This window comes from Acipenser ruthenus, chromosome 36 (assembly GCF_902713425.1).
Source record: "Acipenser ruthenus chromosome 36, fAciRut3.2 maternal haplotype, whole genome shotgun sequence".
Lineage (NCBI taxonomy): Eukaryota > Metazoa > Chordata > Actinopteri > Acipenseriformes > Acipenseridae > Acipenser > Acipenser ruthenus.
In genome coordinates, this window is record NC_081224.1 from 3,248,577 (window position 1) to 3,265,155 (window position 16,579).

Below are 16,579 nucleotides of genomic sequence, written 5' to 3' on the forward strand. Positions count from 1 at the left end.
TTGAAACTTCGTCGTCGTTTTTTTAATTTATTTATTAATATAAAATTTGGAATCGCCAATTTTTTTTGGACATACCCAATTTTAAGCCTGGCTCACCACTGCAACTCCCGGTAGGGACGAAGACGAACACACGTGTCCACGGAAATGTATTACGTCAGCCACTTTCTTCTTTACCTTCAGAGCTACAGCATCGGAGGACCACGCAGCTCTAGGCCACTTACAAGAGCCCGGCCACTCTACAGGGGTCGCTGTTGCGTGGTAAGACGAGGACACCCTGACCAACCTAAGCCCTTCCCACCCCGGGCGGCGCTCAGCCAATTGTGTGCTGCCCCCTGGGAACTCCAGTCCACGGCTGGGAGTGGAATAGCCTGGACCTCAACTGGTGATCTCCAGGCTATAGGGCACATCCTGCACTCCGCGCAGAGTGTCTTTACTGGATGCGCCACTCGGGAGTCCCCCTATTATAGTATTTCTAATTGTTGTATTATCAAGTGTTTAATAGTTCTGGAGGTTATTTTAAAATTACAGTTCTCACTTATTTTAAGACATGGCTCTTCAGATCAAATAACTAGTTAGAAGGCTGGTGGTGGTAGTGGATCATTTTTGCCCAAAATGCCACTCTTCACTCAAAATGCCAGACTACTTATAAAAGGGGCAGCACAGTATATACAGTATTCTCATGGACTCACACACCAAGTAAGACTATTTTTTAAATACACACATTAATATTTATCAAGCATTTGCAACAGTGCAAGGTTTGCATCCTTCATTATAATGTCATCTATCATTTGAACTACACTTAAGATTTCAAATGTCTCAAATTGAAAACTTAACTAGTACTTCAGGGAGGAAAGCAAAGCGAGAATTTCCAAAGAAATAGCATTTTAACAATCTACCAGCTTCTACACGAAACCTGCCTGTACATATCAAATTCCCCTGTTATTGAATCACTAGGGTCAATCGGTTGATACAGTAAGCTTCCAACTCAAACTAAAGCTGCGTCACAAGCGACTCACTCGTGTATTAGTGTACACAAGCAGAGTTGGAATGTCTCTCTCAACAGTATTAGGATCAACAGTGGGTGGTGGAAGCAGGGAGCAGCAGTTGGTCTCCAGATCAGTCTCTGTTGTCCAGCCAGACTTGTCTGGGAATGTCAGGAGGTGCCGGGGAATACCTTCTACCCTAACCTCATACTCCACATTGAAAGAAAGCACCTTGACTTCACACAGACACAAAAGTGCATGATTCTACTACAAATCCACCATCACCGATTTCACAAAAGACCTTTGCGCAGTATGTGAAATTGGGCTTCTATGGTGGAAGGTAAAACACATTGCCTGTCTGACCTTTAACCCACCAGATACATACTGGCCACATACCACAGCGGGGGCTTTGGAGGGTGTAGGATTTACAGAAAACCGAGGGCTGCAGACAGCAAGAAACAGAGAGTGCATTATCAGTACTCTGACACTGTGTTTTCCGTGGCTGCAAATGCAGTGGTTGTGTATGAGTCACCAGATCCTGCTGACTCATCTCATGAACGAGCTTCACACGGACAAACAGCTCATGGGAAACACGGGCCATTACACAAAACACATGCACACACACAGAGAGGCATTAAAGACGATACAGATTAACTTTTATTTTGTAAAGGTTCAGTTTAGGTCAAAAGCGAGAGAAGAGGCACTGTGGGGGGGTTAGGTGGCATTGCATTCTGCTCTGCACACAAATGTTTGCACTAAAATAACCAACACAATACAAGTGGTCAGCTCTCCTGTCAATAGGTTACAAGTTGCTCCTTCCAATTGGTTGCATAGACAGAGGAACCTACAGGCTTGTTAGAGTTTTATAACACTCCAGATCTAGCAGAGACTCTGGTAGTTTAAAAGGATGGCACCTAGTCATTTAAACACACCTATGGGGAAACCCATTTTCTAATCCAAACAGTAGGTATTTGCTGTTTAAGCCTTGTTACTAGATAATGCAGGCTACCTTTCACAAACTGTACTAAAATAGCCTCTCCAGAAGCCATTCAGTATTAAGATAAAAGGGAAGTGTTTACAAAGGTTCTGTCAAGTGTACTTTTCCATACATAACTGAAGGCTGTTCAGCAGTATGCACCGAATCATGAAACTGACAGACAGTCAGTCACAGACTGAAACCGGCAGGACGAGTTCTGTTTCCTGAGTCTGACATCCGGCAACAAATTTCTGAATAAAGAAAACACACACAATTCACTGAAAGGACTGCAGCAGAACTGTATTTAAGAATCTGTGTTCTACGTTGGTTAATAACTATTTACAAATCAAAAAGATTTAGATGAATCTTCTGCAAGGACAACAAAAACACAAAATGCCAAATTTCTGTACTTCCACCAAAGGTATGTACGCCATGATCTGACTGGGGAACTCTTGTCTGTGGAAGTCATCAAGGAAACTTGCTAAACCTGTATACGACACTGCAACAAAGGCTAAAAATGTCAGTAGGGCTGTGGTTTTCATAAACGCAACACACTTTACAAGGTCTTCAGAGCCACGATAATTTAAAAAAAATAAAACCCACCACTGTGATAAATCTCATGAGCCTTGTGATGTACTACTTCTAACACATTTAATATTTAATTAGTTGTTCTTCTGCCCGAGGCACAAGTTACAAGCAAGACAATGATCCCCCTCCATCGGTTTCTCTCTGCTAACATCTCCTGCTTGGGAAGGGGGGGGGTGGGGGATACACAAGGTTTAAACTGTGGATTGAGATGAAGCCAGCCATACTGGGGTACAAACAAAGTGTGCAATCTACAAGGCTGGAGCTGCTGCTATTATATTTTATCCCCCTCACCCCGGAGTCACTGGCAGTTGGTAATAAATATAATTAGCCAAACAAATACATGCACAGGACTACAAATAACTGGGCATGTTCCAATATTTAAGTGTACTGCTATGGCCATAGCTGTAAAAACACCTAAGCCATAAGAAAATGTGCAGAAAACCTGTTATGAGAAGCCATTTTACAGCCAGTAGCTGATGCGTGTTATCATGGAAACTACTACAAAGGACTAAGAGGAGTGCAAGTACAGCCCATTGTTCTACAGATCATCCAACTGGCAATTACTGAGACTATGTTTGGATGCAACCTACCTCTAGCAATTTTGAAATCAATGCATAACAATCAAATTGTCCCGAGGTTACTCTTGTTATGGATGCATGTATTAATGTAAAACACACAATTGTATTGTTGTTCTTAATAAAGAGTTTCGTTCATTTAAAAAATATATATTAAAAAGAAGGATAGAGAATGGTCAGTTTGTATTAGAGACCAAAGCCATCAGGAGGCAGGTACAAACAGAAGTGCCCCCCGCCAGACACAAGCTGCATAACAATGCTGCCAACATTAGCAGGATTCTCATTGTAATTCACAGCACACACACACAGGCAGCCATGGATTTAATGTTCCTCTGGCACCGGTACAATCTGTGTCAGTGGGGGAGTGCAACAGGATTATGGGTTTCCACCTGACCGCCTCAACCAGCTGCCGATAGCAGGATTCATTGCATAGCCAAGGAAGGCTCTCGCTGCCTGGATAACAGCTGGCACTTCTGCTTGCTTCTAAATTCACTGTACCCATATTAAACATCCTTAATTCCAGGAGAGGTGGGTGAGTGAGATACGCAGCAGAAGGAACTGTCTTCAGTGCCAACAGGAATAACTAGCACCAGTTGGTCAAAAATGTATTTTTGCTAGTCTGTAATACAAGAGGGTTATAATATACCCCCCCCCCCCCCCCAGTTTGCATTTGGTGCGAGTTTTAAATGCTGGGTGAAATCTACCAAGAGTTGTTTGATTTGATCTTACCTCGATGCTATTAACTGATAAACAGTGTGCACTTATACAAAGTCCATCTCTAAAAATGCCTATTGATTTGACAAGGCCTGCTGACATTGATGCAAACAAACATACAAAAAAAAAAAAAAAAAAAAAAAGAAGGACAGGAAGAGTCCATTAACCTCCCCAAAATAAATCGATCACAGAACAATACCTTAACACTGTAACAGAGTAATGCGCTATCTTTTCCAGGAGTTCGTCCAAGGTTTGGAAATCCAACAAATCCTTTGACTTCGAGTGCATTTTTTGTAATCCAAATGCTCTGTTTTGAAAAATGTTTTGTAATCCAAACAAACAAGGAGGAAGGGGGGGGGGCAGAATTTTGTATTCCAAACGAAATGCCTCAAGGGAAAACAAAATCCTCTCCGTCCAACGTCCAATCCCGAAAGAAACAAAATTTAAGCTGCAAACGAAATAAAAAAAAATAATAAAAAGAGGTAGGTCCCATTAATTCCAGAAACTGGTGTCTATCCCATCACTTCCTTGTCCCCCCCACCCTCCCTCCCCTCCTTTTCTGTAGTTGTGTCAATTTATCTTCCATTTCTTGCATTCATTTATAAATAAGAGGAACTGAAATCGTTTCCTCCCCACTTTCTGAAAAGTTAAAGAAAGAAGTTTTGATCCAAGGTAAAACACACAATAAGCTACATAAATCTGTTTGGGAATTTTTCAAGCACAGCAAACTCCTCTCAGACTCACAGCAGAATGGCTGGGCTACTTCCTCATTGCTGATAGCTGAACACATGAGCCTCTCCCGCTCCCACCCCCTTCTTCTCTTGAGTGAGTCAGCCCCCCACCCCCACCCCATACGTCTAGACTAGCTGATCACAGAAACTAAGGTCTAGGCAAAATAATGGATGTCGATCTATGGGTCCAAATAAGAACTACAGCAAACATAAAAACAGGACAACCATAAATAAACAAAACAGACAAGATACACTGAAATGCAAATCATCGCAGAAATCAAGCTCAGTTCTAAGAATTAACAATGCACACACTTGTACGTTGAGAGCTACAGAAGCATACCACGAGGGATTCATACAGCCAGAGCCTGATCACTACAAGCCGTCTCTCATTTGTCTTTATAAACTGATAAACTTTAAAGCAGGTATGTTTTTACAATGTAAAAGTTATACTCCCTCTGCGTCACTCAGCCAATTACTAAAATCACTCATGAAAAAAGAGAACAATTGCATTGGTGGATTTCTAAAGGTTTAACCTAACAGTATCAGGGCTCAAAATTAACGGCGGCCAAGCGACAATTGCCTTGAGTGCCCTTGTCAATTATTATTTATTTCTTAGCAGACGTCCTTATCCAGGGTGACTTACAATTGTTACAAGATATCACATTATTTTTACATAAAATTGCATTACTATTATTTTTTTTACATACAATTACCCATTTATACAGTTGGGTTTTTAATGGAACAATCTAGGTAAAGTACCTTGCTCAAGGGTACAGCAGCAATGTCCCCCACCTGGGATTGAACCCACGACCCTCTGGTCAACAGTCCAGAGCCCTAACCACTACTCCATACTGCTGCCCATAATGCCGTAATGCCCCTCAGCGTATGTCTATTCACTGTCATTAAGGCCGCAGTGCCCTCTCAGCTACAGCAGCTAGAGAGCCTGTATTAGATCCAAACATGATTAAATGGTTTGCGAGGTTGTTGCATCAGCGGGAAAAAACAACAAACACGACCCTTTCAAGCACATGGATTTCTTCCGACCGTAATAGCGCCATCTCAGAAGAGTCCAGAAAAAACAAAATAAATAAAAAAGTAGCTCAATCTTGCAAAACCAAACCAGTTTTTAAAGTTGCCCCTAAACTGAAAGAAATTAGTCTTTACTTCAGGGTTAAACCTTTGAGCTATTGATAGTGTTGCTTAATTGCCGCGAGGCAGCATAACAATACAAGAGTCTTTTACCAAATTCCAACAGTAAAATGCATCTTTAAATATTTTTATTTTCATTATGTATTTTATAAAAACAGGAGCTCAGATACAGAAAAACTAGAGAGAGTAAATATTAGTTAACTTCAGCACACAGGGCAGCTCCACTACATAAAACTTTCCAAAAATAAATCTGCCTACCTGCATTCTGTTTCCTAGCAGTCAGCTGGCAGTGTGGACAAGCTCAGCACAAAAAATATTATTAAACTGAGGTGAGGAAGAGTTTTGATTGAAAAGAACACTGGGTAACCTGTACAATATTTGCAGATTTGGGCTTTGGAAAGTTGGTAGCTTCATCCATACATGCAACGCAGCGACTCAGACTTTTTATATGTGTTACACGCAGGAAAGAGATTTCTGAGTTTAGTTTATGTTGAACTGAATAGAATATATGCTATTAAAATTCGAACAAAAAACGGTCCCATGGATTAGCAATAAAAGCCAATGCCTGGCTTCAGTGCAGGGAGCTATGTCTTTGCAGGCTCAAATCTACAGCTCTGGCCAAAGTTTGGCATCACTTATAGAATTAACTAACTTCGCTTCATAAAGTCAAATGAAAGCTGCTGAATAATGTTATGTTAACATATTGAACATACCACTTTGTAGTTTTCCATAGTACTTAAAAAACTGACCAATTGAAAAATGTTTCAGAAATCTAACATGAATTCCTGTACTACTAATGGCTTCTGGTAAATGTGTGATTTAATTTTGTAGTTTATTTGATTATATGATGGTAAATAAAAGATCTAAATTATGGTCGCATAGTTTGGGTTTTTTTGGTCATGATTCTAAAATTCTAGGTGATACAAAACTTTTGGCAATCGCTGTAGGCTGCTGGTTGACAAATTTTTTCTGAATCAATAAACTGTTATTAAGTTACACTGTGTTGTTTCTTTCTGTGGTCAATAATTAGCTTTATATATGAATCCTACAATTTGGCCTTGACTTAACCTTGCCTTGACCGTTTTGGCCTTGCCCTTTGTGCTGCCAATGTAGAGCTCTGCAGCCTATGATCTATACGAAAGAAGGCACCAATAAGGCCTCTATGCTTACATCAGAGTAGACGGACAAATGAAAATGGGAGGGGGCATTAAAATTGCCTCTGGAGTTGCTACTAGAAAAGGAAGAGGAGGAAGATCTGTACATCTGTCAGCCCTGCCTAGCCAGGTCACAAATCAGTGGTCCAGCAGGTCACATTCATTCTCACAGATGGTCTGCAGATAAATGTGCACAGATTGGGTTATTTCAGACACATATACAGAATTGACCTCAAAAACACACCAGAATTCCCCGGCCCCCTTTCTGCGACAGTTTTTTTTTTTTCCCTGTAACTGACTCCCCAGAGATAGATTCCCGATTTCACACAGAGGAACAGATCTTATCTAGTCATGACTCAACATTTTCTGCTTACTAAAACATAACAGCCCACTCAATCTCTCTATCATCCTAGCTTGCATGGATATCTGGTACTAAGAATTTGAAGCCCCACAACTGCAATGCTATCACCCCCCTACAACGAGGGGGGCTTAAGGAAAGGCTTGGCACCTCTAAATGCACTTGCATCTTCTCTACATTCAAAAGGACAATCTAAATTGTTGGTTTGCAGTGCAAAAAAATTGGGACAGGTTTTCATTTTTTATACAACAAATACCATTTTTACTTTTAATTTTACAGCCCAATATAAATACCACTGCTCCTCATTACACAAATCCAAAATTATGTCTGGCTGTTTTTTAGATTTGTAGATTCCATTCACCCATATAATCATGCAAGGATGGTAAACAAGTATGGTCCATTAATGATAATGCATGACTAAGTTATTTAAACTAATGAGCCTCTGTGTGGCTGCAATAATCTAGGACTTAATTTAAATCAAAAGCCAGAACACACCCAGACACCTGCTCGTCTAATCACACAGCATCTGGTAGTACTTGTGGTGCCTCAGGGCACCAGTTTAAGTCTCCAGTTTACTTTATTATCAAAACACACTGGCTAAGAACACCAGTTCAACAGAAGAGGATAAGGAGGAAGCAGGTATGACATCAAAAGGAAGTTTAACTTAGTGTAGCCATCTGTGTCACTAAAACACATGCCATTTTTTTTTTTTTTAAAAAGAGGAAAAAAAACTAAAACCACAACTAATTCCTTAAACCAGGGGTGCACAATTCTGGGCCCTCAATATCTAGAGTACTCCCATTTTAATAGCCATCATTAAATAATGAATTGGTAAGACCCGATTAAGGTAGTTAAAATTAGTTCATTTAAAATCTACTGTACCAGGATGGCTCCGTCCTTCAAAGTTCAGAATTGTGCACCCTGATCCTGAACTATAAAACAGTTGGGTAGTAATATTTAATGCCACATTTACACGACCTCCCCCACCCCCTCTCTAAACAAACAAATAGGATTGGGATTCACAGTGTAAAACAAACCAATGCCATGTTCATGGCTCCAGAGACTGCCCCCCAGCATGATTCATCAGTGAGACTGCAGAGGATTAGGTGAACTCCAGAGAAACTGGCACAAGATGAAAGAGCAGAGTAGTTCATCCAGTTTGATCTGGTCAGGATTTCACTCCTCCTACTGCATGCAGTGACTCAGTCAGTCAGAGCCTGGAGGCAACTGTTCCTCAAGGCTCTGCAGTCAAAGAAACAGTGCAGACAAACCTGCACTCTCCAGTTTAAAGACAGTGGTCACCATACACTCTTGTCTCGTGTCACGAGTGCACACTGCAGCAACGGACTGAGCTAGGAGAACACACAACCTTTTTAAAAATCAAATATGTATTACATTTTAGGTGTCGCACAACAATCATGTCAGTTTCAAGAAAGGTACAAGAGGTGAAAAAAAAAAAAATAGAAGTTACATAATAAATGACATTCACACTTCATATACATTGCCAAATCAATGGCAGATGCACAGCAAAGCCAGTGAATGGGCCCTTTATGCAACTAACCCAGGAATGACCCACCTAGACGCACTATTTAGCCATAGATACACACCCACACGTTCCTTGACAAAGGTTAAAAGAATGACGAGCCTCAGTAATGGAAGCAATGGATACAATCCAAGCACTGGGTATGCCCCATGCGCTAGGCTAGCTTTAAAAATCGTATGCAGCTTCTAATAACCAGCTACTCTGACCCGCATTTGAGACATGCAAGCCAACACTTCAACCGTGAACAGGATTACACAATCAGACCACAGGCCAATTCAGATCACTGCTCCTTTCATGTCACTAGTAGTTTTCATCTTAAACCTAATCATTCTAAAATGTGAACCAACATCCCTACTGGTCTTTGTATGATTGTTTAAGACTATAAGAAGGTTGAACTGTAAACAAAAATAAAAACTGTACAACGACATAGCATTACACCTAAATTAACTGAAACGGTGCCATTTTATGGGGAACCTGCATTGATTAACCTATTTTGCATCTATCTTTATTTCAGCAATTATATCTTGATGCATCGTAAAAAAAAAGTAATCTATAAAAATGTGAATTGCAAAACATACATATACATATATATATATATATATACATATATATATATATATATATATATATACATATATATATATATATATATATTATATATATATATATATATATATATATATATATATATATATACACATATACATACACACACACATACATACATACATACATACATATATATTACAGCTCTGGAAAAAATTAAGAGACCACTGCAAAATTATCAGTTTCTCTGGTTTTACTATTTATAGGTATGTGTTTGGGTAAAATGAACATTTTTGTTTTATTCTATATATATATATAAAATAAATGGTGGACTATTTAAATACTAAAATCAGGTCTACTTTTCCAATAAAAGTGTACAACAGTTTAACAGTAAATGACCGGTCACACAGAAGGTTTAAATATCTTAAGATTAGATACAGTGCCTTGCGAAAGTATTCGGCCCCCTTGAACTTTGCGACCTGTTGCCACATTTCAGGCTTCAAACATAAAGATATGAAACTGTAATTTTTTGTGAAGAATCAACAACAAGTGGGACACAATCATGAAGTGGGACGAAATTTATTGGATATTTCAAACTTTAACAAATAAAAAACTGAAAAATTGGGCGTGCAAAATTATTCAGCCCCCTTAAGTTAATACTTTGTAGCGCCACCTTTTGCTGCGATTACAGCTGTAAGTCGCTTGGGGTATGTCTCTATCAGTTTTGCACATCGAGAGACTGAAATTTTTGCCCATTCCTCCTTGCAAAACAGCTCGAGCTCAGTGAGGTTGGATGGAGAGCATTTGTGAACAGCAGTTTTCAGTTCTTTCCACAGATTCTCGATTGGATTCAGGTCTGGACTTTGATTTGGCCATTCTAACACCTGGATATGTTTATTTGTGAACCATTCCATTGTAGATTTTGCTTTATGTTTTGGATCATTGTCTTGTTGGAAGACAAATCTCCGTCCCAGTCTCAGGTCTTTTGCAGACTCCATCAGGTTTTCTTCCAGAATGGTCCTGTATTTGGCTCCATCCATCTTCCCATCAATTTTAACCATCTTCCCTGTCCCTGCTGAAGAAAAGCAGGCCCAAACCATGATGCTGCCACCACCATGTTTGACAGTGGGGATGGTGTGTTCAGGGTGATGAGCTGTGTTGCTTTTACGCCAAACATAACGTTTTGCATTGTTGCCAAAAAGTTCGATTTTGGTTTCATCTGACCAGAGCACCTTCTTCCACATGTTTGGTGTGTCTCCCAGGTGGCTTGTGGCAAACTGTAAACGACACTTTTTATGGATATCTTTAAGAAATGGCTTTCTTCTTGCCACTCTTCCATAAAGGCCAGATTTGTGCAGTATACGACTGATTGTTGTCCTATGGACAGAGTCTCCCACCTCAGCTGTAGATCTCTGCAGTTCATCCAGAGTGATCATGGGCCTCTTGGCTGCATCTCTGATCAGTCTTCTCCTTGTATGAGCTGAAAGTTTAGAGGGACGGCCAGGTCTTGGTAGATTTGCAGTGGTCTGATACTCCTTCCATTTCAATATTATCGCTTGCACAGTGCTCCTTGGGATGTTTAAAGCTTGGGAAATCTTTTTGTATCCAAATCCGGCTTTAAACTTCTCCACAACAGTATCTCGGACCTGCCTGGTGTGTTCCTTGTTCTTCATGATGCTCTCTGCGCTTTAAACGGACCTCTGAGACTATCACAGTGCAGGTGCATTTATACGGAGACTTGATTACACACAGGTGGATTCTATTTATCATCATTAGTCATTTAGGTCAACATTGGATCATTCAGAGATCCTCACTGAACTTCTGGAGAGAGTTTGCTGCACTGAAAGTAAAGGGGCTGAATAATTTTGCACGCCCAATTTTTCAGTTTTTTATTTGTTAAAAAAGTTTGAAATATCCAATAAATTTCGTTCCACTTCATGATTGTGTCCCACTTGTTGTTGATTCTTCACAAAAAATTACAGTTTCATATCTTTATGTTTGAAGCCTGAAATGTGGCAAAAGGTCGCAAAGTTCAAGGGGGCCGAATACTTTCGCAAGGCACTGTATCTAAGAGGAAGGAGGCTTACATGCATACCATACAACTGCTGCGTCACTGAAGCTGCGTTTCTGTTGATTTTTATTGGTGATCTTGTTTTGCAGCTTTGTAGTAAGACGGTTCTGTAATATCCTTGGTTGTGCCAAGATCATCTCTGGATACTCCTTTTTACAGCACGTTCTGGTACCGTTTTGTGGAATCCTGCATGCCTTGACATTGCCAGATAAATAAATCTACAGTGCACTAGTGTCAGTGTGTGTGTGTTTTTATAATTGAGGCTCAATTGAGGCTGTAAACATCTGTTACTTTGGAAGCCTCTTGTTTTCAGTTAATTACCCTCATGTTTTAATTACCATATATGTTTCTAATGAATTGTTAATTTGAATTGTGAGTGTTCTTATGTGTCTTCTTGTGCACAGACAAGCCTGTGCCATATTACATTTTCATACCACTTCCATAAACCCTGGCAGCAATATCTTCTCAACTCACAATCTGATCTCCTAAAGCAAACATGCAATTGTTTTTATCATTGCAAGATAAGACAATGGATTTTGCCAGATTTCCATTCCAGTACATGTCAAAGGAGATGCTACACAGCAGAGTCTAGCTCCTCTAGTATCTGCATAAACACATATAATTCAACTCATTGGTTTTACTGTGTTTTTGCATTCCTAGACTATTTTCTACATTCATACTTACCAAGTTTAGCAATTTAATAAGATGACATGAAGCTACAGCTCTCACAACAGTACCAAACTCCCTAACCTTGAAGACTGATTCCCATTGGAGAGTGAATACATTCAGCCAGTCTAAAAAGAGCAAGGTTACTGAAAGCAGGCCTACATTAAGCTTTCTTATGAGACACTGGTCTCATAAGAAAGCAATACAACTACCCAAAGTTTTAAATCAACCTGGAGTCAATACAAGATGCTTTTAACAGCAGAACTTAATAAACCTTTTCTTGGCTAGTTACATTTTCTACACACCACAATACCGAATGTGCAGCGTGGAACGAACAGGTTATCTAACAAAAATCAAATATCCAAGCACTTTACTGTAAAGCAGAGTCCGAGGGATTGTTAAAACCGATATGCAAGATCAGTTTCTAAAACACTTCACTAGCAGCAGCGTTAAGTTGGGGTTCAACGTATCAGATTAAGAACAAAATCTGTTGACATGATGGAAATGTGACTATTCTGTTATTTTACGCAAAAAAGACCCACAAGTGTCATCACTACATCAATAAGCATGCAGTACACACCATGCACATATTAAAGTATCCAATTGTTAAGTTTTATTTGAACAGTGTTGTAAAGCGTGTAAAAGATTAAATACATTATACAAATAAACAAAACAAAACAAAAAAAACACAAGACAAGACAGCTGGCACATTGCTGAGCAAGTCTCTAAAGCAGCCATTGGAAAGCATGTTCCTGAGTGTTGCGGGATAGCATTAACCCTTTATGGACAGAGATCGTGTTAACATGATCATACTAAAGTGGGCTTCAAGGACCGCAATTGCGTAAACACAATAAAAAAGCACTTTGTTTTAATGACTTACAGGGCCATCGTACTTTGCAGTAAAGGTTGAAACACATATCAAATGGAAAGGGGAGGGACTGACGTTCACTTCCTGATAGTTTATTTTTTTTGTGCAACGTCACTGAGGGGTGCACTTGGTGTCTAAAGGGCCCAGCAGAGACAAAAGCAGAAACAAAACATCACAGGAACTTTTTTTTTTTTTTTTTTAATTCGCTCTAAACAAGGGGGGGGGGCACTGTAAATCTGATGTATTTGACTTAATTATATTAGAACATTTATTATGTGTCATGTGTTTTAATATATATAGGTTTTTACAACATTTATAAATATCAAGAAACGAGTGGATATAAGCAAATACTATTTCATGAACTAAATGTAGCAGGTATTTATTTTTTTCCTTATTACTGATATTAATGGAATGAACAGCATTTTATTTATAAATATTTATTTTGAGAAAATAGGAGAGTAGCATCCATTATTGCTTATAAAGGGAATAAACGTGTATTATGTCATTGTAATCACTCAGGTGAAACAATGTCATGTAATTTGCCCAAACATCAACATTTTTCAAGAAAACTTTCAAAAAGTATTGTAAAGGTCCCTCGGGTCACAGAATAACACGTTTTTATACATGTATCTCTAAGTAGAATATTGCTATATTGTGTTAAAAAAAGGGTGAAAAGTTTGTATGCTTTCTTAAGTACTTCCCCAGAGTGTTCTAAAAAAACAAAACAAAAAAAAAGAAATGACACCATTTCCAAAAAATAGATTGTTAGTGAATTGTATAGGAAAGAGCTAAAAAACACCTGGTCCTATTGGAGCATCCCACAGAAAACTGCTAGGCCCTGTAAGGGTTTAACAGACATACTTCTGACCGCACCCCCCCAAAAGAGATGCAAGACACGTAACAGTTATTTACAAGTCCAGCCCCCTCCCTAAGAGGGGCTCTTTGTTTGCAGAACAGATTTACAAGCAGGCTCTCATTTCAAAGCACCCTGCCCCCAGCCTGACACGTGCACCCCTCTGCAGGACAAAGCAACAGCAGCTGCCGGGGTGACAGTAGCACAATGAATAGAGGAATGCCCGGCAGACAGACGAGGTGCAATAATCCAGCCTGAAGGCTAATCAGGAGGAGAGACTCAAGCAGCGCACGCAAACAGGCAGGCAGTCTGGAAACTACCCCCACCCTCAAACACCACTGACTTACACCATGGGAATTGAGGGAGGGAGAGGGCTACAAAAAAGTGGTTCCAACTATAAATCCACATCAGAGACTGAACTAGTGCAACACGATAGTCCACGGGAGCTCTGCGGACCTACTGCAAGATCCTCCACAGAAGAAACAAGCTTATAATACAGAGGCAAGACGCAGAATCAGTATTCAGTCTGCTCAGAAAGGAAGGTGTTACATGCACCCATAACTATTAAAACACTCAATAGTGCTGCATTTAGAAATACATTTGTGAATGCAGACATTGAAAATAAATTGAAACGCTTGCCATTGAATTTATTACATTTCTAAAATGTTCCCAGCCAAACCCACATTATTAAAACATTTAAAATTCTCCCGTTAGCTTACATTTTGCTGCTCTTCGTTGGGTTGGATTTAGTGGTGTGTGAGGTGGGGGGTCTCCTATTTAAAAGGGTTCATTTTTACAGGTCGTCGCTCTTTCAGGGGTGCAGAGGCTTTTTCTGAGGAGTAAATGCAGAATCGTCTATTTAAAAAATAAAATAATCCAAACTTTAAAAAAGTGACCTCTGACAGCAGGTCGCACTGACAACGGTGGCGTCACACCTAAAAGGAAAAAGAAAAAGAATAATGTTTTGGTATTCTACATACAGTAGCAGCTACAGCAATATTACATCTCAGCAAGTACAAATAGCCAGACGTGGGCCATGCAATGCCAACCTTCATTTCTCTTCAGAAATAAAAACACATTTGTGCTATTTTAATGCTAATATCCCCAAGCTGCATTTCAAAGAAGGTTTCTAAACCACCATTAGGTAAAACTACTTAAGCAGCAAATGCATTTCCTCCACAAAAAAAAACACACCACCACCACCACCACCACCACACACACGAGAAGATGATGCAATCTATCCAAACAATGTGAAACCTGGACCATTTGATGCTTTTGAATATGTGTATGACACACACAATCCACACAGTACTTTAAATAACACCAATTCAAATGACAATGCAGAACACAGCAATGAAAGGTACTGCTATGACTGGTACAGATGTCCCCTCTGTACCAGCACAGCATTAAAGAAAAACAAAACAAAAAGCAAAATATATGGGAAATCAAGTTGCATTGTATTTAAATAATTATTACTTGGCTCAGTAAGCAACTGGTGCATCAAGATCATAGTAGAGAGCAGTTTGTTAAACGATCAGATAATGCACTTCTATTACGTTAAGAACTATATTTCAGATGAAGCACATCTAATTCTGTAACAAAATAAATGGTCAATTAAAACCACAAGCACCATGAAAAAATAACGGATATACAGTAAGCGGTTCAGTGAGTTTACAACCAATCATTAAACCTAACGCTATATCACTCCAGCTGAAGGACTGACTAGGTTCATGTAATCCTCAAGTTCTGGTGAAATTCAGCACGAGGGGAGCTCAGAATGATGTGCAACCAGTATATGCTTTACAACCACACATCTTACAGGCTGATCTGATTGTTTAGGAATCAGATACAAAGTAACTGGATATCTACTTCACAATGGTCTTTGCAAGTCATACTTATGCAGGTATTTATAAGTACAGTCGTCATCTTAGCAAGTACAGGTGGACCTAGCTGAACTGCCCCGTTTCTAATGTAGCAGCTACACCTGTTGCATTAAACTTGGAAGCCACATCTGCAGTCGAAACGCTGTATTTAAATGAACAATTAAACATAAAAGTGGTTATTTTCTAACTTGCCACATATAAAAGCACTACTTAAAATTAATAAACATTTCAAAATAAACTAGTGTGTAAACAGGTGTAAACAGATTTATGTACATACAAAAGTAGTTTTTAATCTAAAATGAATGTAACATATGATTTCTCTTGTGTGTGTGTCACTCACAGCACAGAATCCAGGTTAAGCTGCTGCAGCCTGCAGCTTAGCAGTTTTCTGATCGAAATGTTTCTGCTGAAGCGCTGTGGCTAGTTTCAAAATGAAATCTCTCCTACTGATATTTTCCCTGGTGCATTCCTTGTACAAAACAAAGGAATTGATGGCTGCCAGGTCCAGCAGAGAAGAGGCTTGTATATAAAATTCAATATTGTAGGTTATATTCAAAATAAAATTAATTATTATTATTATTTCTTAGCAGACGCCCTTATCCAGGGCGACTTAGAATTGTTACAAGATATCATATTATTTTTACATACAATTACCCATTTATACAGTTGGGTTTTTATACTGGAGCAATCAAGGGTACAGCAGCAGTGTCCCCCACCTGGGATCGAACCAACGCCCATCCGGTCAAGAGTCTACAGCCCTAACTGCTACTCCACACTGCTGCCCTAACAGGAAGCTTATTGTAAAAGGTAGTTCTAGTGTTAATGATATGTAACTTAGATGTTCCACAAACACACACAAATATAAATTCTAAGTAGTAAAACTTGTACTTAGCAGAAATATTTTATATAATTTTGTGTGTG

The 16,579-nt window shown here is 39.3% G+C and overlaps 1 protein-coding gene across 8 annotated transcripts in view; it reads right to left on the reverse strand.

The window, feature by feature from the left end:
- The window catches only part of LOC117962650 (bromodomain-containing protein 4-like), a 51,231-nt gene that overhangs the window by 25,497 nt on the left and 9,155 nt on the right, over positions 1-16,579 (reverse strand). For 2 of the 8 annotated variants that reach the window (XM_059007839.1, XM_059007840.1), the window contains exon 2: positions 14,495-14,607. The exons of 2 other annotated variants lie outside the window; for them this stretch is intronic. Coding sequence is in view for 2 of the 6 variants with exons in the window: in XM_059007835.1 (XP_058863818.1) it covers positions 4,036-4,124 (89 nt within the window). In the remaining 4 variants the exon portion in view is untranslated. Of the gene's footprint in view, positions 1-4,035; positions 4,282-14,494; positions 14,711-16,579 lie in introns of those variants that run through there. 4 more of the 8 variants (XM_059007837.1, XM_059007838.1, XM_059007835.1 and 1 more) reach the window with 3 other exon arrangements.